General features: G+C 36.4%; 6 protein-coding genes across 6 annotated transcripts; 2 read left to right on the top strand and 4 right to left on the bottom strand.

The window, feature by feature from the left end:
• The first annotated feature begins 621 nt into the window (after positions 1 to 621).
• On the top strand, positions 622 to 3,712 carry LOC145628738 (7-deoxyloganetic acid glucosyltransferase-like). Its single transcript, XM_081681123.1, has 2 exons — positions 622 to 1,342; positions 2,465 to 3,712. The coding sequence occupies exons 1-2, from the start codon at positions 817 to 819 to the stop codon at positions 3,481 to 3,483; spliced, it is 1,545 nt and encodes a 514-aa protein (XP_081537249.1). The 5' UTR covers positions 622 to 816; the 3' UTR covers positions 3,484 to 3,712.
• Positions 3,713 to 3,818: 106 nt separating this feature from the next.
• LOC145627540 (uncharacterized) lies at positions 3,819 to 6,638 on the bottom strand. Its single transcript, XM_081679918.1, has 3 exons — positions 5,887 to 6,638; positions 4,499 to 5,815; positions 3,819 to 4,218 (listed from the first exon to the last, which is right to left on the bottom strand). Exons 1-2 carry the CDS (start codon positions 6,471 to 6,473, stop codon positions 4,705 to 4,707), a joined length of 1,698 nt encoding a protein of 565 aa, XP_081536044.1. The 5' UTR covers positions 6,474 to 6,638; the 3' UTR covers positions 3,819 to 4,218; positions 4,499 to 4,704.
• A 1,779-nt stretch (positions 6,639 to 8,417) lies between these two features.
• Positions 8,418 to 11,627, top strand: LOC145626476 (7-deoxyloganetic acid glucosyltransferase-like). Its single transcript, XM_081678910.1, has 2 exons — positions 8,418 to 9,020; positions 10,312 to 11,627. The coding sequence occupies exons 1-2, from the start codon at positions 8,486 to 8,488 to the stop codon at positions 11,280 to 11,282; spliced, it is 1,506 nt and encodes a 501-aa protein (XP_081535036.1). The 5' UTR covers positions 8,418 to 8,485; the 3' UTR covers positions 11,283 to 11,627.
• A 2,167-nt stretch (positions 11,628 to 13,794) lies between these two features.
• On the bottom strand, positions 13,795 to 14,683 carry LOC145628741 (uncharacterized). Its single transcript, XM_081681127.1, has 2 exons — positions 14,549 to 14,683; positions 13,795 to 14,456 (listed from the first exon to the last, which is right to left on the bottom strand). The coding sequence occupies exon 2, from the start codon at positions 14,451 to 14,453 to the stop codon at positions 13,971 to 13,973; it is 483 nt and encodes a 160-aa protein (XP_081537253.1). The 5' UTR covers positions 14,454 to 14,456; positions 14,549 to 14,683; the 3' UTR covers positions 13,795 to 13,970.
• On the bottom strand, positions 14,555 to 16,460 carry LOC145628740 (uncharacterized). Its single transcript, XM_081681126.1, has 2 exons — positions 16,342 to 16,460; positions 14,555 to 15,650 (listed from the first exon to the last, which is right to left on the bottom strand). The coding sequence occupies exon 2, from the start codon at positions 15,509 to 15,511 to the stop codon at positions 14,555 to 14,557; it is 957 nt and encodes a 318-aa protein (XP_081537252.1). The 5' UTR covers positions 15,512 to 15,650; positions 16,342 to 16,460.
• Positions 16,461 to 17,846: 1,386 nt separating this feature from the next.
• On the bottom strand, positions 17,847 to 23,505 carry LOC145628739 (protein SUPPRESSOR OF GENE SILENCING 3-like). The gene is made up of 6 exons (XM_081681125.1): positions 23,354 to 23,505; positions 20,644 to 21,435; positions 20,174 to 20,471; positions 18,992 to 19,236; positions 18,650 to 18,807; positions 17,847 to 18,393 (listed from the first exon to the last, which is right to left on the bottom strand). The coding sequence occupies exons 2-6, from the start codon at positions 21,421 to 21,423 to the stop codon at positions 18,171 to 18,173; spliced, it is 1,704 nt and encodes a 567-aa protein (XP_081537251.1). The 5' UTR covers positions 21,424 to 21,435; positions 23,354 to 23,505; the 3' UTR covers positions 17,847 to 18,170.
• Positions 23,506 to 24,954: the final 1,449 nt, after the last annotated feature.

Here is a 24,954-nt window from a genome sequence, read left to right on the forward strand (position 1 = left end):
TTGTTGTTGATGATTATTGAATTAATAATAAGGTAGCTATTGAATGATATTTTTAAATATTTGTTAGTAAAGGATAGTTTTGTTACTTTACAAGTAGCTACATGCCTACATGGTGTAGCTAGTAGCAAAGAAAACTTGATGTATATATATTTTTTATATTGATGATTATTGATTTAATAAGATATTTATTAATGGGTAATGATATAGGTAGTTTTAAGGCTATATATAAACATTAAATACACTATTAAAAATTATAAAATGTTTTTTTTTTTTTTTTTCCATTTCTTTCCTTCCACCTCCCAACCCCTTCCATGGCTACCTACCACCATAACCACCACAGCCCCACCCCTACTGCCACCTGAAATAAAACCACAGCCAACCACAAAACCCCCTAACCACCATGAAATCCCCTGCCACGCCTCCCAAACCCCTATTAACCACCTCAAAATCTCAACTCGACCTCGAAAAAACCCTTATCGACGCCGGAAAACTACCTAACTATCCCAAAACCCAACTCCGACCCAGAAAACCTACCCCTTCTGTGAATTTGACTTTTTTTTTTTTAATTACACTTACCTTGATTACGTAGTATAATTTTTTAACTCCATAATAAACATGTAAAAGTAATTGTTACAGAGTACTCCACTATACTACACGTTTGACGTTTGTACTTTATCTTTTTTGAGTGATGCACAACAAGACCAGAAAAACTTGTCATTATTAGATTTTAGTCCATCAATATTTACAACACCTTCATCAACTTCATCAGTTTCATAGCTATACCTCAGAGTTCCAACCCCAAAATCACAAGCAAAAATGGAGAACCAATCATCTCCTACACCTCATGTGCTCATCTTTCCATTACCATTACAAGGCCATGTAACCCCTATGCTACAATTAGCCGAACTTCTTTGTCTTGCTGATATTCAGGTGACTTTCCTGAATACAAACCACAATCACCAACTTCTGACCCAAAACAACAACGTTGAAGCTCGTTTTTCCCGCTACTCGGGTTTCACGTTTAAGACGATATCAGGTTGGCCGCCCCAAAACCAATCTCGGTCACAGGCTGGTAACACTAATAATGTCATGGACCTCTTGAATGCTGTGAATGAGGGGGTGGTACCAAGTGCTAAACCCCTTTTGAGAGAGCTTCTGTTTGGATCAACAGAAACAGATAAGGTTACCTGTTTCATCATAGATGGGTGGTTGAGCTTTGCTTATGATCTAGCAAATGAAGCTGAGGTACCTGTTATTGCATTCAGGTGTTCCAGTGCATGTTGTAATTGGACTTATTTCTGTATTCCACAGCTCATCGAAGCAGGAGAAGTACCATTCAAAGGTAAGCATATCTATATTCTCGACTTTTAAGAGCTTTCAGTGTTACTAATATATGATCCTATTATTCATACCAACTATAATGATGAACAAAATTTACATGATTGTGTATGATAATGGTAAGAATGAAGGGGGCGGCGAGGGCAGGGAAGGGATGAAAGGAGTGAGCAAGCAATTACCTAAAAGATCTCCTTTCTAACAATTTAAAGAATGATGTACTAAGCTTAACAAATGAAAGGAATATTATATTCTCCAATTTGCTTCAATGAAACATGGATCCTTCACTCTTCCTTCCCCCTCCAAATTCTCTTCTAAACGCGCCTCATCAGTTTGTTTTTAAGTTCAATAGTACAGGAAAAAGAGGTTTCTTAATGGTACTCCAGAAATCTTTGCCTTGAGCAAGCAAGCATTGCCAAAAAAATAAATAAAATAAAAAAAAATAAATAAAATCAAGCCAGTTAAGTACCATAAATAAGACTGACAAGAGTGTTCAATAGTGACAGTATAAACATACTGTATATGGATTCAATTCAGTGTAATTGAAGCCGCAGCAACTTATAATATGCAAGCAGAGATTTATGCATAGATACAAACATAAAATAGATTATGTATATGCGCAAAAATCATCATTACCCATGTACAGGTTAATTACTCTAGTTTTAACAACTAAAAACTCAGGAAGTACAATACTTTAAGCCATTAAGGTCCAGCTAGAAGCAATATGGCTAGCTGGGAACCTTAAGAACTTCCTTAAACAAAATAAACTGTAATTATGAAATGGTATTTAAATCCAATAATATCTAATCGCCTATTAAGCGCTAAGCAGAATAAAGAAAAGAGCAGTCTTGAACCATGATCCCGCAGCTTAGTAAAATTTTTCTAATTAAGCTCGGGCTTTGAAGGTGAGGCTGAACATAACTTATGCCAAAAACTAAGAAATTTAATTCAGGTGACAAATATTCAGTCTAACAAAGCCTTTAAAGGGTCTCCAATACAGAATAACAAAAACAGTATATACCAACCATACATTACTGTAGTCCTCAAATCAGTAAGATTATCTGCTGGTATTCTGGTAACTCTGGTTTTTTTTTTTTTTTTTTTTTTTTTTTTTTCATGAATTGCATAGAGAATGAAGAAATGGATCAGCTAGTAAGTAAGGTACCAGGGATGGAAAGCTTTCTTCGCTGCCGTGACCTGCCCAGCTTCTGCCAAGGCCAAGACATGTCCTCATGTAGTGACCTCAAACAATATTTCATGAATGAGATGCAGAGAAACAAAGAGTCCCACTCGCTCATTCTCAATACATTTGAGGAATTGGAGGGTCCGGTTTTATCTCAAATCAGATCACAATGCTCCCGGGTTTACCCCATTGGACCACTACATGCACACCTAAAATACAGACTCGGCAAAGAGGAAACACCATTGTACAACAATTTATCTAGTAGCTTGTGGGAAGTGGATAATAGTTGTATATCATGGTTGGACCAAAAGCCCGACAAATCTGTCATCTATGTAAGCTTTGGCAGCACAACTACCTTCACAGCTGACCAACTCATGGAACTTTGGGCTGGTCTAGTGCAGAGTAAGAAGTACTTCCTGTGGGTAGTAAGGCCTGACGTCATCACAAGTGGCCTAGACGGTCCAATTCCAGATGACCTCTTGGAGGGAACCAAGAAGAGAGGATGCAAGGTGAAATGGGCCCCACAAGATGAGGTCTTAGCTCACCGAGCCATCGGTGGGTTCTTGACCCACAGTGGGTGGAACTCAACTCTAGAGAGCATAATAGCAGGGGTACCAATGCTTTGTTGGCCTTACTTTGGTGATCAGCAAGTGAACAGCAGGTTTGTCAGTCAAGTTTGGGGAATTGGCTTAGATATGAAGGATACATGTGATAGAGCAATAGTGGAGATGATGATAAATGAGCTCATGGATGGTAAGAAAGAAAATCTGTGCAGATCAATGGAAAAAATATCACACCATGCAAAAAGAAGTATAGCTGAAGGTGGATCCTCCTATTCTAATCTTACTCATCTAATTGAAGAAATACAAGCAATGTCCAAGAAGGGGGGCTTTAGAGTTCATCCTTGCACCTATGAAGGAAAAAAGGTGAGCAACTTACTAGTATTCAAAAAACAGTGTAGCTAACGCTTTCCTTCAAGTGAGTGAGACCGGGGTGGGCTCACGAACGTCAAAGTTAAAGCTTTTAATGAATTTCCTTCCTTGACAAGGAGAAGGAAATAAGCTAGGAGTTCGTTGTTTCTCAATAAGCAGATGAAGTCTTTAACATGTCCCTAAGAAAAGACATTGTTCTTTAGTTGAATTAGTAGCAATTCATTTTCCAAGAAATAGGACATTTCATTGTTCTTTAGTCGAATTAGTAGCAATTCATTTTACAAAAAATATAAGCTACATACCTAAAGTATTTTCACAAGAATTAAATTACATTATCAAGTATTGGACATATTGATCATGCCAAAAGATGAAGCGGCATTTATGATTTCCAGTTTTCCACATCTCAGAGTTCAAGAAAAAGTGTCTAAATTGGTGTCGAAAGTGCTCTATTATTCCACAAAATACAATTAATTCTAGATATACTTACCATACCAATAGATGAAGACATTAAGTGTCTGGATGCAGACAAGGTATAATACTAGTTCTGTGATTTCTGCATCAGAGTTCATTGGAAGCATCTGAATCTGAGTCAAGAGTGGTCTGTTTTTCCACAAAACATCTCAGAGAAGCAGCAAATTACTTCTCCAATTATTGTTCATGGATTTGATCAACTTTTGTCTAGCAGAGGCACATCACACATATATCAACCTGAGGCTTTGAAGTGATGTGGAATTTAATGAGCTTTGCAACTTCCTTCACCCTTCAATCCTTCATTCAAAACAAGCAAAATCATCAAACAACATACTCCGTATTCAACTTTAGTTTGCCCATATCCACAATTGGCAATAATTCTCTTTTATTCATTTTTTACTTAATTCATTTCACTAAAAAGAATAAGGTTCACTACATTCTATCACATTTACATTTTTTTTTTTCATATGCACTTTTTTCTTACAAGCTAAAAAATCCAATGCGAACTCACAGGGCATTACATTGTTAACAATAAACAAAAGGACCATAATATATATTAAAGTTCAGAAATTCTTACCAAACCAAGTTGTAAAGCATCTGGATACAAACAAGATACCATTGTTCTTTGGTGATCTCTGCACCAAAGCTCACAAGAAACATGCCAAATGGAGCTAACAACGGTCTGTTATTCATAGATTGTCTAGGAGCATCCTACTCCATCTCAACTTTCTCAGCAGAAACATATTGAAGGTCCAAAATCTTCGCATGCATTTTAACTAAAATTCAGCTAATAAACTTCTGAAGCAGGTCCTTCTTTGAGTCACATGAGTTATCAGAAGGCAATAGACCAACAAACAATGACAAAGTGTCTGCATCAGCTTCAAATCCCTTGCCAACCATAAGATCACGATAGTATAATGCATTTGATAAGTCATTGTTGAGTATATAACCTCTGATTATCGTATTATAGGTTCGATCATCAGGGGGGCAACCATCTTCCTCCATTATCCTCAACACTTGACCAGCTTCACTCATCATCCCTTTCTTGCAGAAGCCTTTGACCAGTATATTGTATGTTTTAACATCAGGTTGCAGACCTTTTGTTACAAGATCTGAAAAGAACTTTGCTGCATCTTCAAGTTTTCCAGACTCACACAAGTTGTCTATTAGGATATTGTAGATGACAACATTTGGCTTAACACCATTATCCTCCATTTCTTCAAGCAATTTCACTGCCTCATCAAGTTGCGCACTTTTGCAAAGGCTGTCAAGCAAGGAGGAATAGGTGACAACATTTGGAGTAACTCCGGCAGCTAGCATTTCCTTGAACAGTTTACGTGCATTTGGGATTCTATTGGCTTTGCACAGTCCATCAATAAGAGTGCTATAGGTAACAACATTAGGTGTTATATCTTTCCGAAATATCTCTTGGAAAATGTTAAGGGCCTTGTCAATGTTTTTAGCCTTGCAATATCCATTAATCATAGTGCTGAAACTGAAAAGGTCAGGCTCCCAACCATTTTCATCCATGAGAACGAGTAGGTTCTCTGCATCTTCCATCTGACCACGCAAACAATATCCATCCAGTAACGCATTATAAGTAATGATGTTAGGAGTCACACTTATCTCAATCATGTGCTTTAGAATGGACTGAGCTTGATCAACACAACCATCTTTACAAAACATGTCAACCAGCATGCTGTAGGTCTGAACATCTGGTGCAATGTTGCTCTCTAACATCTCAGTCAACACACGCTGAGCCTCATCCCCACAGCCGGAATTGTAGAGGCCTCGAATCAAGGAATTATAAGTGACAACATCGGGTTTAATGCCCTCGGTTTTCATAGAGGAGAACAGGTCTAGGGCCTGTTGTAACAACCTGTCCTTACAAAGACTATCAATAAGACAATGTCAGGCTTAAAATGAGACTGAGATTGCATTTTGTTAAGCAAAGTGAGAGCAGACGCATTGTCGCCAATCCTACAAAGTCCTTTGACAATAATACTATACATAATTAAGTCGGGTTGGAAACCAAGCTTGACAATTTGATTCAACAAATGAGCAGCTTGGGGGAGCTTATCGGAGTGGATATAACCATTAATTAAGGTATTAAAAATGACAGAATTAAGAGGATAACCAAGCTTAAGTCTTTTAGCAAGGAGAGAGAATCCGAAATCAATTTTGCCCAAATGACAGTAGCAATTAGCAAGAACACCAATAGAATGCATATCGGGTTTAATACCATACAATTCAAGCTGCCTGAAGAGAGAGATAATGGTGGAATGAGATTCAAGGCGTTTCAATTTGGAAATGGCGGTGAAAAGTTGATTGAAATAAACAACAGAAGGAAGAGGGCGCAAACTAATCATTTGATTAAATAGAGAAAGGGGGGATTTGAGGTCTTGAAACCCTAATTTGCAATGATCTCTAACAGAATGTAGAAACAAGTGAGAATCACGAAACCTGGTATTGGTAAAAGATCGAGAAAGAGTAATACCGCCATTAATAAAGCAAGCTGAAGCTTTAGGAATCATCTTCTTCAATCCTGCCATTTCTCTCTTGCTTTTGCTTCTCCTTCAACTTTGGTCTGTAATTGTTATTTCTCACCAAAAATTTTAATCTTAAAATACTCAAATGGGGCGTTTGGCAAGTGGAAATGAGAATTTGGAAAATATAAAGTGGAAGTGGGGATGGGAATGAGAATTGATAAGTGGGAGTTTGTCAAATATTCCCAATCTCTGGTTTGGCATATAACTTGAAATAAAATTATGATTAAAGGCCGAAATTATAATTTTATCCTTATTCTCTTAAATCTCAAATACTCAAATTTGATATGCATTATTAAGTTGAGGGCAATTATGTCTTTTACATAGTTAGAGAGCACCTACCATTTTATTACTTACCTCCCTAGGTAATAAAATAGGTAGGTAATAAAACGGTGGAAATAGAGGGTAAATATTCCCAAGCTTATTACCACTTCCTAAACTAATTCTCATCAAACAAACATGGGATTATGGAGACTTGGGATTAATAATTCTATTCCTACCTCATAATCCCACATTCCAAACACCCCACGTATTTTATAAAAAAGTGGAATCTTAGATTAGTCTCATTGTACAGAGTATATTTTATTAATGTCTTGATTTTTATAATTTTACACGTATAAAAATGGATATGAAATCGTTTTAAAACTCGCTTTGAGATCACAAATAGTCAAAATGGGACAAAATATTAGGAACAAACGGGAATATTTTAGTGTACATACCATTATCACTCAAATTTCTTCCATTTTATCCACTTTTTTTTTACACTCACCCAAGCTCTTCTTTATTATGAGTATTATTTTATCTTTTATCTATTTTGTTCTATATGGTTAAACTCCACTCATTTTTTTTATATAAAATATATTAATGACAAAAGGATACAATTCAGGCCTTGTTTAGTTCAACTTATTTTTACTTATTTCAGAAAAAATAAGTTTAGATAAAATCATCATTTTATGTGCAGTTTTTTTTATCGCTAAAATCTTTAATTTTTTCATGAAAATTACATATTAATAAAATACACATTATTACAAATCTAATAAGACCCTTCTTGATACATTTTTCTTTATAAATTATCGTACATTTAAGGTCAAAATTTGGTCAGAATAGAGTCATTAGACCAGATCAAATAAATTCAGAGAAGCAAAGTAAAGATTAACCAAAGAAGCCATAAGTCATCAAAATTTGGAGAAATTGACTCATTAAAATATCAATACAGATATAAAGTAGCCATTTTGGTACTATACACAATTATTGTTACACCATGAATTTTTTTTGGAAATTTTGCTAGAAACTACTTTTTTTAATTTTTTTTTTATTATAATAAACTATCTTCTAAAACAAATTTTGTGCAAGAACATACCAGTTGCCGGAATCTCAAAGTTGACTACGAAATCCAGCGTTGATTGGTCATTCTCACGTGACTTTATCATCATCACCACCATAAGAGTATAAGACATAAGTCCATAACCTCAGGAATTAGCGGCTGTAAAAAAAAAAAAAAAATCAGCATATTACTCCATGTTGTGAACTCGTGATGCATGTTGTGTACTTATGTGATGATAATTCATAGCTAGTGTAGAAGACAACAAGCAATACACTCAATTTTATTTTTTTTGGGAGGAGGTAAAACAGCTAATAGCGTTAATATTACTACGGAGTATGTATTTTAAAGGAAAAATTGCAACTTGTAATAACAAGTTTGATGACCGGTTAGGACCATTTAAAGCGGAATAGGTATAAAGGTCGGATTATTAAAAAATAATCGAAAGGTGGGATTATTTTGGGCGGATGAGCGAAAGGCGGGATTATTCTGGACAATTTTTCCTATTTTAAAATTCATCCCAACATTATTAAAAATGCACCCAATCCGATCTCATCAAATATGACCCGAGTACTCGAATTGACACCTTTACTCACAAGTGTCACCAATTTTTGTATTAAATAAGTATTTATAGTACTTGCATCAGTTTCTCAGCTATACCTCAGAATTCTAATCTCAATTCCAAGCCCAAATTCTGATGGCAAAATTGGAGCACCAATCTTCACCTACACCTCATGTCCTCATCTTTCCACTACCTGTACAAGGCCATGTAACCCCTATGCTACACCTTGCTGAACTTCTTTGTCTTGCTGAACTGCAGGTGACTTTCCTGAATACAAACCACAACCACCAACTTCTCACCCAAAACACCAACATTGAAGCCCGTTTTTCCCGCTACCCGGGTTTCGCGTTTAAGACCTTACCTGATGGTTGGCCACCCCAAAACCAACCTCTGCCACAGACTAGTAACGTTGATATCATGAAAATCTTGAAGGCAATGGTTGAGGGGATGGCACCAAGGGCTGAACCCCTTATAAGAGAGCTTCTGTTTGGAACATCAGAAACAGATAAGGTTACATGTTTCATCATAGATGGTTGGTTGAGCTTTGCTTATGATTTAGCAAAAGAAGCTGAGGTACCTGTTATTGCATTCAGGTGTTCCAGTGCATGTGGTAATTTGTCTTATTTCTGCATTCCACAGCTCATTGAAGCAGGAGAAGTACCTTTCAAAGGTATGCATATATATCTATATTCTCTGACTTTTAAGAGCTTTTAGTTTACAAATATAATATCTTATCTACTAGTATAACAATGAACCTATAATCATGAACACATTTACGCTTGATTTAGGATGATGATAGAGGTGATTATTGTGGGGGTGGGCCGGGCCGGGTTCGGGTCATATTTTAGGTTGGAAAACCAAGTGCACAAACCCGTTCAAAATGGGCGGATCGTGCGGGCTGTTCGGACCTGGCAAAAAAAAAAATCATTTAAAAGTGCATAAAAACACATTCCCAAGCCCGTCTTGGAAAAATCTGCCCAAAATCGGGCAGGGCTAACTTTGATCAGCTCTAGATGATAATGGTAAGGGTGAAGGGGGCAACGAGGGCTGAGAGCGGGGAAGGGGTGGAAGGAATAAGCAAGCAATTACCTTAAAAATGTTTCCACCCTCCTTTCAAATTCCCTTCTAAGCACGTCCCATCAGTTTATTAAGCCAAATAATACAGGAATAAGAAGTTTCACATAAGAATCAATTGATTGTTTTGTAGCCTTAACAGACTTTAACTACGGAGTACTAATTAAGGTGTTAATAAACCAGCAATTAACCAGAAGAGCTCACAAGAGAAGCACACTAGGCAAGTTCACAAAGTAAAGAAAGCTCACGATACTCAGTTTTAAACCTTGAGCAAGTGAGCTTTGCCAAACATAATCAACACCTCATAAAACCGTGCACAAGACTGAGAGTGTTCAGGTGTTCTATAGTGATAGTACCAACATTATATAGGTTTAATTCAGTTTAAATGGAATGCTGCAACTATGAATAGACAGGCAGATACTTATGCATAGATACAAATAAGAAACAAGTATGCTTATGTGCAAAAAGCTTCATTACTTGGGCACTTGTAATTACTCTTGTTTAGATTATGAAAAACTCAGGAATTAGAATACCAAAATGTATAAGCTATGAGGCTAGCTGAGAAACTTACAAACTTCCTGAACAAAATACAGTAACAAACTGTAAGTACAAAATGGTATTCAAATCCAATAGTTTCTAGTCGCCTGTTATTAAGCAGAAATGCAGAATAAGAAAAAGACCAGAGTTTAAATCAGCATAATGAAGCCATGAAAAGGTCACCATTCCAGAAGAACTAAAACTAATAAGACACCAAACATATAGAAGTTCAGGTTTTAGCATGATAGAGTGTGGGAATTTCGTCATAAAGCACAAACATATATTACCAGTTTTTAATTTTGTAAAATTATCTGCTGGTAACTCCTGTCTTTGTTTTCGTTCCATGACAGAGAACGAAGAAATGGATCAACTAGTATGTAATGTACCAGGGATGGAAGACTTTCTTCGCTGCCGTGATCTTCCCAGCTTCTGCCGAGGCAAAGACAAGTCCTCCTGCGACGATCTTAAACAATATTTGATGAGAGAGGTACAGCAAATGAAGCAGGCCCAATTTCTCATTCTCAATACATTTGAGGATTTGGAGGGTCCAATTTTGTCTCAAATCCGATCACAATGCTCACGGGTTTACCCCATCGGACCACTACATGCACACCTAAAATATAGACTTGGCAAGGAGGAAACACCACTGTCCAACAATTCATCTAGTACCCTGTGGGAAGTGGATAAAAGTTGCACATCATGGTTGGACCAAAAGCCGGACAAGTCTGTCATCTATGTAAGCTTCGGCAGCACAACTACCTTCACATCTGAGCAACTCATGGAACTTTGGGCTGGTCTAGTGCAGAGTAAGAAGTACTTCCTGTGGGTAGTAAGGCCTGACATCATCACAATTAGCCTAGACGGTCCAATTCCAGAAGACCTCTTGGAGGGAACCAAGAAGAGAGGATACAAGGTGAAATGGGCTCCACAAGATGAGGTCTTAGCTCACCGAGCCATTGGAGGGTTCTTGACCCACAGTGGGTGGAACTCGACTCTAGAGAGCATAATAGCAGGGGTGCCAATGCTTTGTTGGCCTTATTTTTCTGATCAGCAAGTGAACAGCAGGTTTGTCAGTCAAGTCTGGGGAATTGGATTAGATATGAAGGATACATGTAATAGATCAATAGTGGAGAAGATGATCAATGAGGTAATGGATGAGAAGAAGAAAGAACTGTGCAGATCAATGGATAATATATCACAAGCAGCAAAGAGAAGTATCGCTCAAGGCGGGTCCTCCTATTCTAATCTTAACCATTTAATTGACGAAATACAAGCAATGTCCAAGAAAGGGGGACTTAAGAGTTCATCCTTGCATCAATGAAGGCAAAAAGGTGAGCAACTAACTAATATTAAAAAAAGCAGTGTAGCTAACGCTTTCCTTCAAGTGAGTGAGACCGGGGTGGACTCACAAAGGTTAAAGTTTAAGCTATTAATGAATTTCCTCCCTTGATCAGGGAATAAAGAGTTTGCTATTTCTCAAAAAGCAGAGGAAGTCTAAAACATGTGCCTCAAATAAGACATTGTTCTTTAGTTGAGTTTGTTAGTAGCAAAATAGGAAATTTCTATGTTAATAATAAGCCTTGTCATTCAAATAATGTGCCAGGTGAGAATATGGGCTAAAGGCCTGAAGCATTTTCTACAAGAATTATTTACTAAGCATTAAATATACTATGTCAAAAGATGAAGCAGCATCTGGATACAGAAAAATAATTGTTTTCTTCTACGATTTCTGCATTTTAGAGTTTAAGAGAAGCATCTTAATTGGTGTCGAAAGTGATCTATTTTCCACAAAATACATTTAGCTTTAGATATACTTACCATGCCAATAATGAAAACCAGAAGTGTCTGGATGCAGATAAGATATAGTTTTACTTCTACTGTGTGAATTCGACAGTTTTGCCTAGATACTTTTGCAAGATTTAGTAAATATGCTTCTGGAGTGTTCTTGATTTTTCACTTGTATAGTTTTATCAATATGGCAAAGGCAAAAGTTGCGGAGACTTGTTTGCTGTTTATCTGTCTTTTTAACTCTTCTGTCAAATTCTCCAGTTCCCATAAATTGCTGATGTTTAAATTGGTTCAGGCTCAGCTAAGTGCTAACTTTGTAGCCTGAAATTCTGCTACCTCTCCACAATATATAATTTCAACCTTAAACTTGTTGAATAGCCAATTTGACATTAACTGGTGACTCACTGACTCTTTGTGTTAACTGGTGCAATGACCATTCATATTTTGAATTGGTATTGAATTATTTAAAGTGAATATGTTATTAACATTATGTTTTACCACTAACTGTTGGAGTTTTGAGACCATAACTATGTTAATCTATTATTTAATGTGGCTGTGACTGAATCATTTGTGAGAAACAGTCAAACGAATGAGGAAGAATCTTAAAGCCGGAAATTCTTAGGAATGTTGGGATGCCCAGCCTTGAAAAAGCAGGAAAACCGATTTCTACTGCTTCACCATATTCTGTTCTGCCATCAGTTTTTAACTGTGATCACTTTTATATCAGCAGCAACCATAACAGAAGTGCAAGCACTTAACAGATGGAAATACTCATCTAAGGTGATAAGAAGCATCTAAATCTGAGTCAAGAAGCATCTCAGAGCAGCAGCAAATTGCTTCTCCAATTCTTCTTCTTCCTAGTGCCATTTCTTCATCTTAAGTTTCTCTTCATGGATTTTCATCAAATGTTCTCTCTCAGAGGCACATGTATCAACCTTAGGCTTTGAAGTGAAGTGAAATTTCACGAGCTTTGAAAAGTCCTTCACCCTGAGGTCAAAACAAGCAAATTCTTTGATTATTAGGTTGCAATTGACAAATATCCAGGAGATGATGAGAATAATAAACTGTGTGAGAAAAATGCCCCTTGAGAACAAAATAAGCGGCATACAACAATGTACGGCATTATGCTAACATAATAGATAAAAAGGGCTTTATCAACAAATCCAAAGAACATCCATGTAGATACCTCATCTTCTCCATGAAAACAAGAGAATTACAAGCCTAAAATCCCCAAGTCTTTATACATATTTATTAATCCTTACATACATCATGTAACCAAGACAGATTACCATGAAAATCAAAGGGATACAAGAATATAACAAAGACAACCATTATTTGCTCAACAATTTCAGATCTGTTTCAAAAAAAAAAAAAAAAATCAGATCATTATATTTTCAATCACCCCAAATATGGGATGCTAGGATGCCACAGGAAAAAAAACAATTTCAAACATTAAATTTCATAGAGATAACCAGGCAAAACCATTGAAAATTATCAAGCAATATCTGTAATGCCTACTATTAGTCTATTACCCTTTTCTTTTCATCTTTAGGTAACTTGGATGTCTGCTGACGGCCAAACTTAACTTCCTTATTCAATGATTTCTCACTCATTCTCCTGATAGACTCTCCAGATGATCTAGACACCAGTTCATTGACTTCGAATTCTGACTGCTCCTCATCATCATCATTAATATCAAAAGAATCAGTTTCTGATATACATTTCCAGCCCACCATTCTTCACCCCCATTTTGCATGAAGTAGCCCCAGAAACAGGATTTAAACAGCCAGGCAACATCCCTTCTCCAGTATATAACCCAGCAGCACCATAAGAAAGAGCACTCTTATTTACATAAATGTTTGAAGGATTGCAATATGCTTTTTTTCTTACCAACATAACAAACAGCTTCAGTCTGAGGACGAACTACATGGCATATATTCCACAAGTGCTTCAGTTGTGGACAAGAAAGACATGTGCAACTTTAATAAGTTAAACTTAAAGAAAAAATTACGCAAATAATTTTAGACATAAATGAAGCATCAAACTTAAGAATAATTCACAACACAACAGCTTTTCAATTATGCCACCAATTACCTTCAGGTTCTTCTGAAGGACAAAATTGGTGTGGTACTACCATCATTCGTTTTACAAAAATACAAACTCCTTAGATACAACACTTGGAAGAGCACTATAAAAGCTTTGCATACATCTTAACTGCAACTTAACTGATAAACTTCTGAAGCAGGTCCTTCTTTGAGTCACTTAAATTTTCAGATGACAAGAGGCCAACAAATAATGAGAAAGTGTCTGCATCAGCTTTAAATCCCTTGCCAACCATTATATCATGATAGTATAATGCATTAGATAAGTCATTACTCAGAATATAACCTCTGATGACCGTATTATAGGTTCGATCATCAGGGGGGCAACCATCTTCCTCCATTATCCTCAACACTTGACCAGCTTCACTCATCATCCCTTTCTTGCAGAAGCCTTTGACCAGTATATTGTATGTTTTAACATCAGGTTGCAGACCTTTTGTTACAAGATCTGAAAAGAACTTTGCTGCATCTTCAAGTTGTCCAGCCTCACACAAGTTGTCTATTAGGATATTGTAGATGACAACATTTGGCTTAACACCATTATCCTCCAATTCTTTCAGGACCTTATGGAGGACACAGCAAAGTTGATGAGGTACTACCATAATCTGTTTATCAAAAATACAATCAGTAGGTTCATAGATACAATTCTTAGAAAAACACTCTAATAACCAAAGTCCAAAATCTTTGCATACTTAACTGAAATTTAGCTGATAAACTTCTGTAGCAGGTCCTTGTTTGAGTCACTTAAGTTATCAGAAGACAAGAGGCCAACAAACAATGACAAAGTGTTTGCATCAGCTTCAAATCCTTTTCCAACCATAAGATCACTATAGTATATAGCATTTGACAAGTCATTATTGAGTATATAACCTCTGATTATCGTATTATAGGTTCGATCATCAGGGGGGCAAACATCTTCCTCCATAATCCTCAACACTTGAGCAACTTCACTCAGGAACCCTTTCTTACAGAAGCCTTTGATCATTATATTGTATGTTTTTACAGAAGGTTGCAGACCCTTTGATACGAGATCGGAGAAGAAATTTGCCGCATCTTCAAGTTGTCCAGCCTCACACAAGTTGTTCATCAGGATATTGTAGATGGAAATTCCAGGCTTAACACCATTATCCTCCATTTCTTCAAGCAATTTCACTGCCTCATCAAGTTGCGCACTTTTGCAAAGGCTGTCAAGCAAGGAGGCATAGGTGACAACATTTGGAGTAACTCCGGCAGCTAGCATTTCCTTGAACAATTTACGTGCATTTGGGATTCTATTGGCTTTGCACAGTCCATCAATAAGAGTGCTATAGGTAACAACATTAGGTGCTATATCTTTCCGAAACATCTCTTGGAAAATGTTAAGGGCCTTGTCAATGCTTTTAGCCTTACAATATCCATTAATCATAGTGCTGAAACTGACAAGATTAGGCTCACAACCATTTTCATCCATGAGAACGAGTAGGTTCTCTGCATCCTCCATCTGACCGCACAAACAATATCCATCCAGTAATGCATTATAAGTAATGATGTCAGGAGTCACACCCATCTCAATCATGTGCTTTAGAATGGACTGAGCTTGATCAACACAACCATCTTTACAAAACATGTCAACCAGCATGTTGTAGGTCACAACATTAGGTGCTATGTTGCTCTCTAACATCTCAGTCAACACACGCTGAGCCTCATCCCCACAGCCGGAATTTTAGAGGCCTCGAATCAAGGAAGTATAAGTGACAACATCGGGTTTAATGCCCTCAGTTTTCATGGAGGAGAACAGGTCCAGGGCCTGTTGTAACAACCTGTCCTTACAAAGACTATCAATAATAGTGTTGTATAAAACAATGTCGGTCTTAAAATGAGATCCACATTGCATTTTGTTAACAAAAGTAAGAGCAGACGCATTGTCGCCAATCCTACAAAGCCCTTTGACAATAGTACTATACATAATTAAGTCGGGTTGGAAACCAAGCTTGAGAATTTGATTCAACAAATGAGCAGCTTGGGGGAGCTTATCAGAGTGAATAAAGCCATTAATTAAGGTGTTAAGAATGACACAATCAAGGGGATAACCAAGCTTAATGATTTTACCAAGTAGAGAAAAGCCGAAATCAACTCTGCCCAAATGGCAGTAGCAATTAGCAAGAACACTTAAAGAAAGCATATCATGTGAAATACCAAGTAATTCAATCTTCCGGAAGAGAGAGATAATGGTGGAATGAGGTTCAAGGTGTTTCAATTTGGAAATGGCGTTAAAAAGCTAAGTAAATTGGATAAGAGAAGGAAGAGGACGCAAATTAATCATACGATTGAAGATTGAAAGGGGGGATTTAAGATCAGAAAACCCTAATTTGGATTGTTCAGAAACTGATTGAAGAAACGATTCACGGTTATCAACAACTTTATGAATTCGATTATGCCGAGAATAAAATCGAAATTGAAATTGAAATTGAAATTGAAAGGGGGAAAACAAGAGAAAAGAAGAAGGAATACCAGAATGAAAGATGGCGGAACTACAAACTCTGCAACTCATCATCTTCTTGGTGCTCGTTCAGCTCACACTGTCACTGTTGCCTTTATTTATTTATTTATTTTTTTTTTTTCCTTTTTTCACTACAGAACTGTTGCTTTTTTTAAACACAAAACTCTCAAATTTAGCCAAATTTGGTTTAACACAAGTAGGGCTGTAAACGATCCGTGTTGAGTCGAGTTTTAATCTGTTCGAGCTAATCTTGATAAGAATTATTCGGGGTTGAACAATTCCGAGCTTGAACGGGCTTTTAAAAATCTTATTCAAACTGGACTCATTAAGAATTTGTCTTATTCAAGCTTTGTTCACGAATATATTCATTTACACTTCGAGTTTAAGTTCAATTTTGAACGGGAATCGGGCTTAATTAAATAAACGAGCCCTAATTTATCATTAAAAAAATCAAATGCATCAATTTTTTTTCATTAATTTAGAAAGTATTTCGTGATAAAATTTAATTTATAGGAAAAATTCATTTTAATAATTTCAAGTTTGTCCAATTTACCTTAAATAATTCCAAAATTCGAGTATTCTACAATATTCCCAACTTTCACATACGTTCTCTCTCTTCGGTCCCAAAAACCAACAACTTGATGAAAAGGTTATTTTTTATTTTTTTTTATTTAATTTTTCTAGTTTGTCATGTGTCGCACATTTATTGGTTTGAAAATCAAAATTGAACGGGAAACAAGAGAAAAGAAAAATAAATACCGGAACCAAAGATGGCGGAACTACCAGCTCTGCAAGACTGCAACTCATCATCTTCATGATCATGTGTGTTTTTTCAGATCGTGTGCTTTCCTTACTGTGATAAACCAACTTTATTAACTTTCTATTAAAAACTCTTGCCGTTTTGAAACACGAATACTTTGATCACAACATCTGCCCAAATTTGGTTTGACACAACCCATTGATCTACTCTAATTATAAACTCGTAAACAAGATAATGCACAATAATACTTAATGATTGTATGATTAACATACTCGTTCTTATACAGAATACAGTACATGCATAATGCAGAGATACAATAAAAATCAACTCCTTCCCTGCATTGGTCTTAATGTGATGTCTGTATAAGTTAAAGAGTCAAAACAAAAGTGAGATAAGCTACATGAAGACAGGTCAGATAAGCTACGTAATTTCAGTAATTCGATCATCCATAAATTAACAAACGAGTTATATCGGTTGACATATCAAACCTGTTATGAAAAAAGAAACATGAAAAAATTCACATAAGTGTCTACTCTCCAGTTGTCTGTATCCTTCCTGTTTATTAACCATGATTTCCTGGATGTAAAGGGAGTAATTGCTGAAGTCCAGAATATGGCATTTTAAAGACATATAAGGATTTCTGTAAAACGATAACAAGACTACAGTCTTACCTTTGCACTTCAAATCACCTCACACAACAAAAGTCATCAAATCAACATAAAAACTAAAAGGGACAGAAACTTGTAGAATAGAGCATAGCAATAAAAACCCACGCGATTCCACATTGCTGAAAATAGGAATCCAAGTTTCATAGTGATCAAGGGAAGCAGAAGAAATATTACAGGTAGAAAATATGGTTTCCCCCTAGCACCAAAGTTGGATTAACATGGATTTCGAAATTACTTTGGTCATCCCAGGCTATTTACATAATCATAATAGGTCATCTCTATTTAGGTCAGTTCATCATTCCATACACAAAACTCAGACATCAACCACGACTACTTTGTTAAAGTCTTAAACTAAAATGTTTTTCTTCCATGCTCTGCGACTGTTTTCAGATAATTACTAAGAACACCAGAGTTATGCAATAGCACCAGCTTCCGTGGGGTGAGGAGCATACTTGTTCATCAGCTTGGTCAAGGCAGCATCAAATTCTCTCTCCAGCTCCACCTCCTCCTCCCAATGCCTCTTTTTCATCTCAATCTTCTTCCCACTGTGAATCTGTTCCAGTTGCTCTCTCTCAGCCAAATACTTCTCAATTTCTTGGTTCTGCATCTCCTTAAACTTGGTCGCCTCCTCAGCCCTGAAATGGAAGGGAAAAGAAAGCTGACAAATGTATGCTACTACATATCTGCAATATGCATGTCGATACGATAGTAACAAGGCAAAGTCACAATAAAAATAAACAGGCTCCAAATTACATCATAGCCTGGACAGATGATTGACGAAAGAACAATATAATCATATCAATTGCACATGTAGTATCTTGATAATCAACTGTGTGACGCAAAGCAAGACTGCAAATGATACTCAAAATTAACCTAAAGTGAGATCATTACCTGCGCCTTCCATCCTCTGTGTTTGAGGCTACTGTCTTCAAATCTTCAATCTTCTTCCGCTCCTCCTGCTGAAGCTTTTCAAACTGGTCCTCCTTCACATTTGTTGCTTCATGAATTTTCTGAATCTGATCATTAAAGAACTGCTCTTGAAAATCCATCTGCAAGAAGGAAAAGAATTATAGTGCTTACTTGATAAAAATTGAATCGTGTTCATATGACCATAAGTATGAAAGTGCCAGACATATTAGAGCGTAATTCAGTAAACCTTCAATACTTACTGTAAAAAAAACATTATTTAAAAAAAATAAATAAATAAAAATAAAAAAAAAGACACTGTGGTACCTCTTCTTTGTTCTCCTCATGCTGTTCTTTTGTTCTCTGTCTCACAATCCGATTTTCCTCCATTGTTTTCCTGAGCTTTTCAGAAAGAATGTTAACAATTTCCTCATTCGCCTTCTTTTGCCGTTGATATTGGGCAGATTTATTCTTAAACCAAGTGAGTTGTTGATTATCCTCACTCATCTGCTTCAAGGGAACAACTACCATCTCCTGGTATGACCTAATCTCATACTTCAGTCTTTGTTTTCCTAATCTCGACAGAAAAAGAACATATCAAATACATAATTAAGGTTGTGTTTGGGAAACAATTATTCATTCCAAATGCTTCATTTCAGCTATTTAAATTTAAATTTAAATTCAAAACGATTCCTAAACATCTGTTAGAAAAAACAATATTATTATTATTATTTCCCTTTACAGGACAGAAAAGCGGAGAAAGAGAGTATTAGCAAAGTTGGATGGCCAACAGCCATTGCTTTTTAATACATAGAGAAAATTAGCTTTAGAAAAATTAGAAAGCTGCGAAGTTGGCAATGATGGTGGAATGGCAAAAGCACAGAGAAGGGAAAAAATCCATCATTGGTGCCGTTCTGAAAATTTTAAAAAGACCAGTGACAGAAATGGATGAAGTTATGACTAATGAGCAATTGAGGGAGAGAGAACGAAATCCAACATTCAATGGTAGAGGGCAGCAAGGGCTAATGGCCATCAATGGTAGGGTTTTGAGGAAAAGGCAAATGGTGGAAGCAAGATGATGTGGGACTTGGAAATGACTACTATTTGGAAAGAAAACAGGAAATTCAGAGAGATGGCCTTCTTAAATGAGTACATAAGATTCAGTAAATCCAATTCCAAATGATTTAGAATCCCAAACAGAACATTTGCCCTGGATCCAGATTTGCAAGGAAAAGACAATATCCAAACATAATACCATATGGCAAAAACCAAATAGACTTGAATTTCAACAGTCCCTTTAATTTTGTTATCACTCACAGTCCAAAACATAGTATAACAAAGACGTACACAAAGCAAATTCTGCCACTGATTGGGTCATTGGGCTAAACAAAGAGGTTTCACAGGAACTCAAGTCAAGACTACAATATATGGCATGTATAACTTGCAAGCGTGGATGTACAGCATACATAGCTATAACAAATTATCATATTAAAGGAGATAGAAAGAAACCTTGAGAATGCTTGTTAAATTCGTCAAGGTCATCCTTCTTGGCAAAAAAGCCATATAGTTGGCGCTTTCCTCCAGCATAAAATAGAGCTTTTCTACTATTATCCCATGCACTTCTCCCAGTTCCCTGTTGTTGGAAGTGCCTGTGAAGTCGCTCTGCTTCCACAAAGCCCATAGCCGAGCTCTCAAATATCAGGACGCTGAAACCACGATGCCCCTTAGGGCCGTATGAGTGTTTAGCTCGTACTGCTGCATAGCCCTTGAAGTACTCTAAGAGCTCCGGATTTCCCATCCCAGTCCACTGAACAAAACAAACAACAAATTAACAAACTGAAAAAACTGCAGCCTACAGATCCACAAGGGATGTCAGTACATATTATGGTAAATATATGTGAGGTTTCAGATATACATAGAAATTACAAGACCAATTAACGAATGTATAATTAAAAATATAAATAAACATAAATGCATACCTTATCATTGTCATCAGTGTCCAGCCATGTGTTCATGATCATAACCATAGGAGGCCAGACAATGTCATGATCTTTCACCTCTTGCTTCAAACCCTCCCACTGAGCATATGATTCTCCAGCAGGCACCACAGAAGTTCCTTTTCTCCGAAGCTCCTCATCCAATATATCTGCAAATGTTCGATGGAGCTTGACTCTTAGAGAGCCCTTTGTCCTAGCATGCGCCATTAAAGGCTGGAGACCCTTATACCAATCAATAGCGCCAGGACCACCATGGCATGCAGGACAATGCCATTGCCGTTCAGGTTCATTTATTTCTTCGATGGTCAGTGCATCCACAATTTCGAAAAACTTCTTCAACATCTTATGGTTCTTCATCGAATCATGAGTTTGCGGTCCTTCATCATCATCAGAACCATCACTCAAAAGATAATCATCATCATCAGAGTACACTTCATTTTCTGAATCATTATGTGCCTTCTCCTTTGAATCATCAACCACCTCCTCTTTTTCATCAACGACCTCCTCCTCTCTTGGTTGAGAGGATCCACTTTTCACAGACCAATTCTTGTTTGGGGCATTACAGCTACGTATGCCTAGTCTATGAGCAGTATCAGGCTGACCCCATGCTTTTGGTGGGGGGTTTGGTTGGACCCATGGTCTTCCCTTTCCAAATTTCTTTGGCTTCCGGATGACATCCTCCCAGGCCCCATCCTCAGAAGATTCGAGGCTGATATCATTAACAGCCTTGCTCAAATTATCAACGCCCTTTCTTGAACTCATATCTTCAGTTTTCTGTCCAATAATTCTCAATCAGCAATTTATACACAAGTGAATAAACACAATGCAGGACACAATGTAGGCCTCAACAATCATAAAGCAATCAATAGTGAATCCACCAGTTCTACATAACAAACTCTTAAAAGACGGAAACTCATCAGACTATAAGAGGATCTCTAACCCGATTAAGAGGATCTCTAACCCGATTAAAGAAAGGGAGCCAGATAATTTTGACATGAACAACGCATATCAGTTTATAACCAAATTTCACCAAAGAAAGAAAAGAGTTGACAAAAATAAGTTTAAGTATCAAACAAGAGTGGAAGAACTTTAAAGTCCAAATACGACAATAACTTGTATTCCCATCGCTTTCATAGAAAGCACATTGATGAGCTAAAATAGTTGCCACAGTTGAACATACTAGCCAATGGCTGAAAAAAGCATCTTCATTTAATATTTTAATGTACACAGGATGGTCAGCAAGTAGTCTATGAGAATGTTAAGCAGTAAAAGTATTTGACAAAAAAACTTCATATGATAGTTAAAATAGAGGTAAACATCATGATTGCCCACACCCATCCATATTGACACTTCACAGATAATGACAGTAACAGGATTAAACTTATTAGCATATAGCTCGATAATCCATTTTCCCAATGACCTCATTGCCAGGAAACCAGCATTAAGAATATGTATTTTATCTAGAAGATAAATCAAAGCCAAAAATAGTCACAAATTGCATTTGTGTAGTCCTAACATAACAGAACACCAAAGAATTGCCCACAATTATAATATTTAATCATGAAAAGGAAAGGTGCAAACAATATCGCCAACAATTACACATTACACCACTTCTAAATGGAAAGTAGAAAAGAAAAAATCAAAACACAGAAGCAGTAAGAATTTATATTCCAATACTAATTCCTACCGGCTGCTAAGAATTACACCACATAACTGTAAGATCTGGTATTCATTCGCTGTAAAAGAAATGACCTAAGGATCCATTCTACACAGCTAAAAATACCCACTCCCTGAACTTAGACATTTACAAGACGACATTGCTCCCACTAGGGCACGTTAGAACAGACAATAAGTGATCCCTCAAAACTTCTTGGTAAATATCAAGCCATCAGCAAATACATTGTACCATTGACCAACACAAAAACACCATCATCAAGAATTATTTTCTACAACTTCAAAAACAATGCCAACAAATTTGTCAGGTCAAAATGAACAAGGGAGGCGGAGTAAGGGCATAAAATTTTTATATGCTTAATCGAAACATTCATGTCTATATATACATTTCCTTGCAAATCGAATCAAGAATACTCCTACAACTGGACATAATCCCTAATATTCATCCATCAAACAACCCTTCCTTATACAGCCTTCCAAAATCACATGCATCACATTAGCATGATTCAAGCATTAGACAATAAATTATACAATCAAAATCAAACCAAAAATTAATTATACAAACTTAAATTACACATCATTATACAAACATAGAAATAAATGTTATACAAACAATCATACAAATATCATAAATAAAAATAAATTACACACAAAATCAAACCAAAAAATCATACAAACATCATTTCAAAAGAAAAGAATGTTAAATAAACAAAAAAAAAAAACAATAAAATAGAACGAAACTCATCACAAACATAAACCCTAGCACACAATTTACAACAGAAAACCAGCAATTTACTCCAATTTATAGCACAACTCTCATGAACATGCGTAGATACGTAGAAATTTCAAGAAAAATCACTAAAAAAAAACCCACAAAATTACGAGAAATTAACCAATAAAAAATAATCACAAAAAATCAGCAAAATAATTCAAAAACAACATCATCAACAATCACAACAAAGGAAAAAAGACAAAAAGAGGAAGAAAGAGAGAAGGAAACGTCAGAATCGTACGTCACCTTCGAATTATCCGACGATCGGACAAATGCAGCAGCAAAGAGAGGTTCGCCGGAAAAAAAATCGCCGATGAAGCACCGGCGAGAGGAGAGAGAAAGTGTTTGCAGTGAGAATTGGAGTGAGTGCGAGTGTAAGACTGGAAAGTATGGGCAAGTGAAGTGAGAGAAAATAAAGAAAAAGCATAAACCCTATTTTTATGAAGAATTGTGGGCCCGGATTCCAAAATTTTATTCAATTTAATGGATTTTTTTGAAATTGATTTTATTTATGAAATTAAAATTAATTTTTGGAGTAATCACAATCTTGAATTATTGGAGATGTATTTCTGAATTTGGGGATTTCTTCCCAAATTGGTTGATAGAGTGGGATTAGGTGAGTGGTTAGAAGGGTGGTAAATAAAACGTTCCTCCTTTTGGTGAATGATATATTGATATGTATACGGCATATCTAGTTTTGGTTAATGAAAGACGAGTAAGATTTTTATCCCATGATATCTGTGTTTAAGGGTAGGGGATCATCTTAACTTTTTCATTAACTCTTAAATATTGAAATTATAATAGTTGAGATACTAGTTCATGTTATACCATGTAAGCCTTTTATTTGAAGTTAACCTATTGATGAGAAGGTATATAAATGTACTTGTGTACAAATTAGATTGGAATACTATAGCATGATCATAATTCTGACCTTTTTAAAAACAAATGTGTATATATAGGCAATCTAGCCATGTACCTAGTAATTTTACATTTTTGCGGCAAAGTATTTTTAATTAATTTTAGAATGATTTTAGACTAATACCACTCCACCCCATTCCATGAATACATTTTGATCAGCAAGCCAACCAACAAAATTAATTTAAGCCCTAAAGAAATCCAGTATCCTTTGCCCCCTAAAGTAATCCAATACCCTTTAATATCCCCCGAAAATTAATTCAGGTCACCATTCTTCTATCCCGAAAATGTATCCATGTCTTCCATCTATCACCCCCATGAAATATATTGCAGTAACCAATATTATTCCTGTATGGGGAAATATTCATATAACGGTAACGGTTACATTAATAGGCCGATATGGCATGACAGGCCGATATACTATTTGAATCCGACCCATTAATAATTCTTGTTAATATCGGCATTTGTGTATAAAGAATACATATCGGCATGTAAGCAGCTGACACGTGTCGCTCTCACGTTTGACACGTGGCAAAAACTACTTTGCCTATTAAGTTGCCACCCGTCACTTAATTAACCTATAAATAATCTGGTTTTACCTCATAAATAAGGTAACATTTATTACACTCTCTCTCTCTCTCTTCTTTCTATAAACACTTGCTAACTTAATCTTCGGAGTGGTTATCCCCGGATTCACCCCGGGGCCAGCTAATCTCTTCCATGTGTGTAGGTTCTTATTTGGCCGATAGGAGCAGAACGGGTTATACACTCGAGCTTCGGATCTTGGAGTCGGGTCATTGGATTCCTGCAGAAACAATTGGCGCTAGAAGGAGGGGAAACTACTTAATAGCTTCTATTGCCTAGAAGAGACTCATACCTTCTGATATAAAAAAGAAACAATAATAGTGTAAAAAAAAAAAGGAGAAAAAATG

The sequence above is a fragment of the Chenopodium album genome, chromosome 4 (assembly GCF_948465745.1).
Source record: "Chenopodium album chromosome 4, dcCheAlbu1.1, whole genome shotgun sequence".
Lineage (NCBI taxonomy): Eukaryota > Viridiplantae > Streptophyta > Magnoliopsida > Caryophyllales > Amaranthaceae > Chenopodium > Chenopodium album.

What these genes read in the sequence shown, in the direction of transcription:
- LOC145628739 (XM_081681125.1), bottom strand. Translation starts at nt 21,423, where the DNA reads ATGAGTTCAAGAAAGGGCGTTGATAATTTGAGCAAGGCTGTTAATGAT. An exon ending in ATTTAACAAGCATTCTCAAG is followed by an intron (nt 19,237 to 20,173) that starts GTTTCTTTCTAT and finishes TGTCGAGATTAG; the next exon opens with GAAAACAAAGACTGAAGTAT. An exon ending in ATGAGGAGAACAAAGAAGAG is followed by an intron (nt 18,808 to 18,991) that starts GTACCACAGTGT and finishes TCCTTCTTGCAG; the next exon opens with ATGGATTTTCAAGAGCAGTT.
- LOC145626476 (XM_081678910.1), top strand. Translation starts at nt 8,486, where the DNA reads ATGGCAAAATTGGAGCACCAATCTTCACCTACACCTCATGTCCTCATC. An exon ending in AGGAGAAGTACCTTTCAAAG is followed by an intron (nt 9,021 to 10,311) that starts GTATGCATATAT and finishes GTTCCATGACAG; the next exon opens with AGAACGAAGAAATGGATCAA.
- LOC145628741 (XM_081681127.1), bottom strand. Translation starts at nt 14,453, where the DNA reads ATGGTAGTACCTCATCAACTTTGCTGTGTCCTCCATAAGGTCCTGAAA.
- LOC145628738 (XM_081681123.1), top strand. Translation starts at nt 817, where the DNA reads ATGGAGAACCAATCATCTCCTACACCTCATGTGCTCATCTTTCCATTA. An exon ending in AGGAGAAGTACCATTCAAAG is followed by an intron (nt 1,343 to 2,464) that starts GTAAGCATATCT and finishes TGAATTGCATAG; the next exon opens with AGAATGAAGAAATGGATCAG.
- LOC145628740 (XM_081681126.1), bottom strand. Translation starts at nt 15,511, where the DNA reads ATGTTAGAGAGCAACATAGCACCTAATGTTGTGACCTACAACATGCTG.
- LOC145627540 (XM_081679918.1), bottom strand. Translation starts at nt 6,473, where the DNA reads ATGGCAGGATTGAAGAAGATGATTCCTAAAGCTTCAGCTTGCTTTATT. An exon ending in TGTAGGATTGGCGACAATGC is followed by an intron (nt 5,816 to 5,886) that starts GTCTGCTCTCAC and finishes TCTTATTGATAG; the next exon opens with TCTTTGTAAGGACAGGTTGT.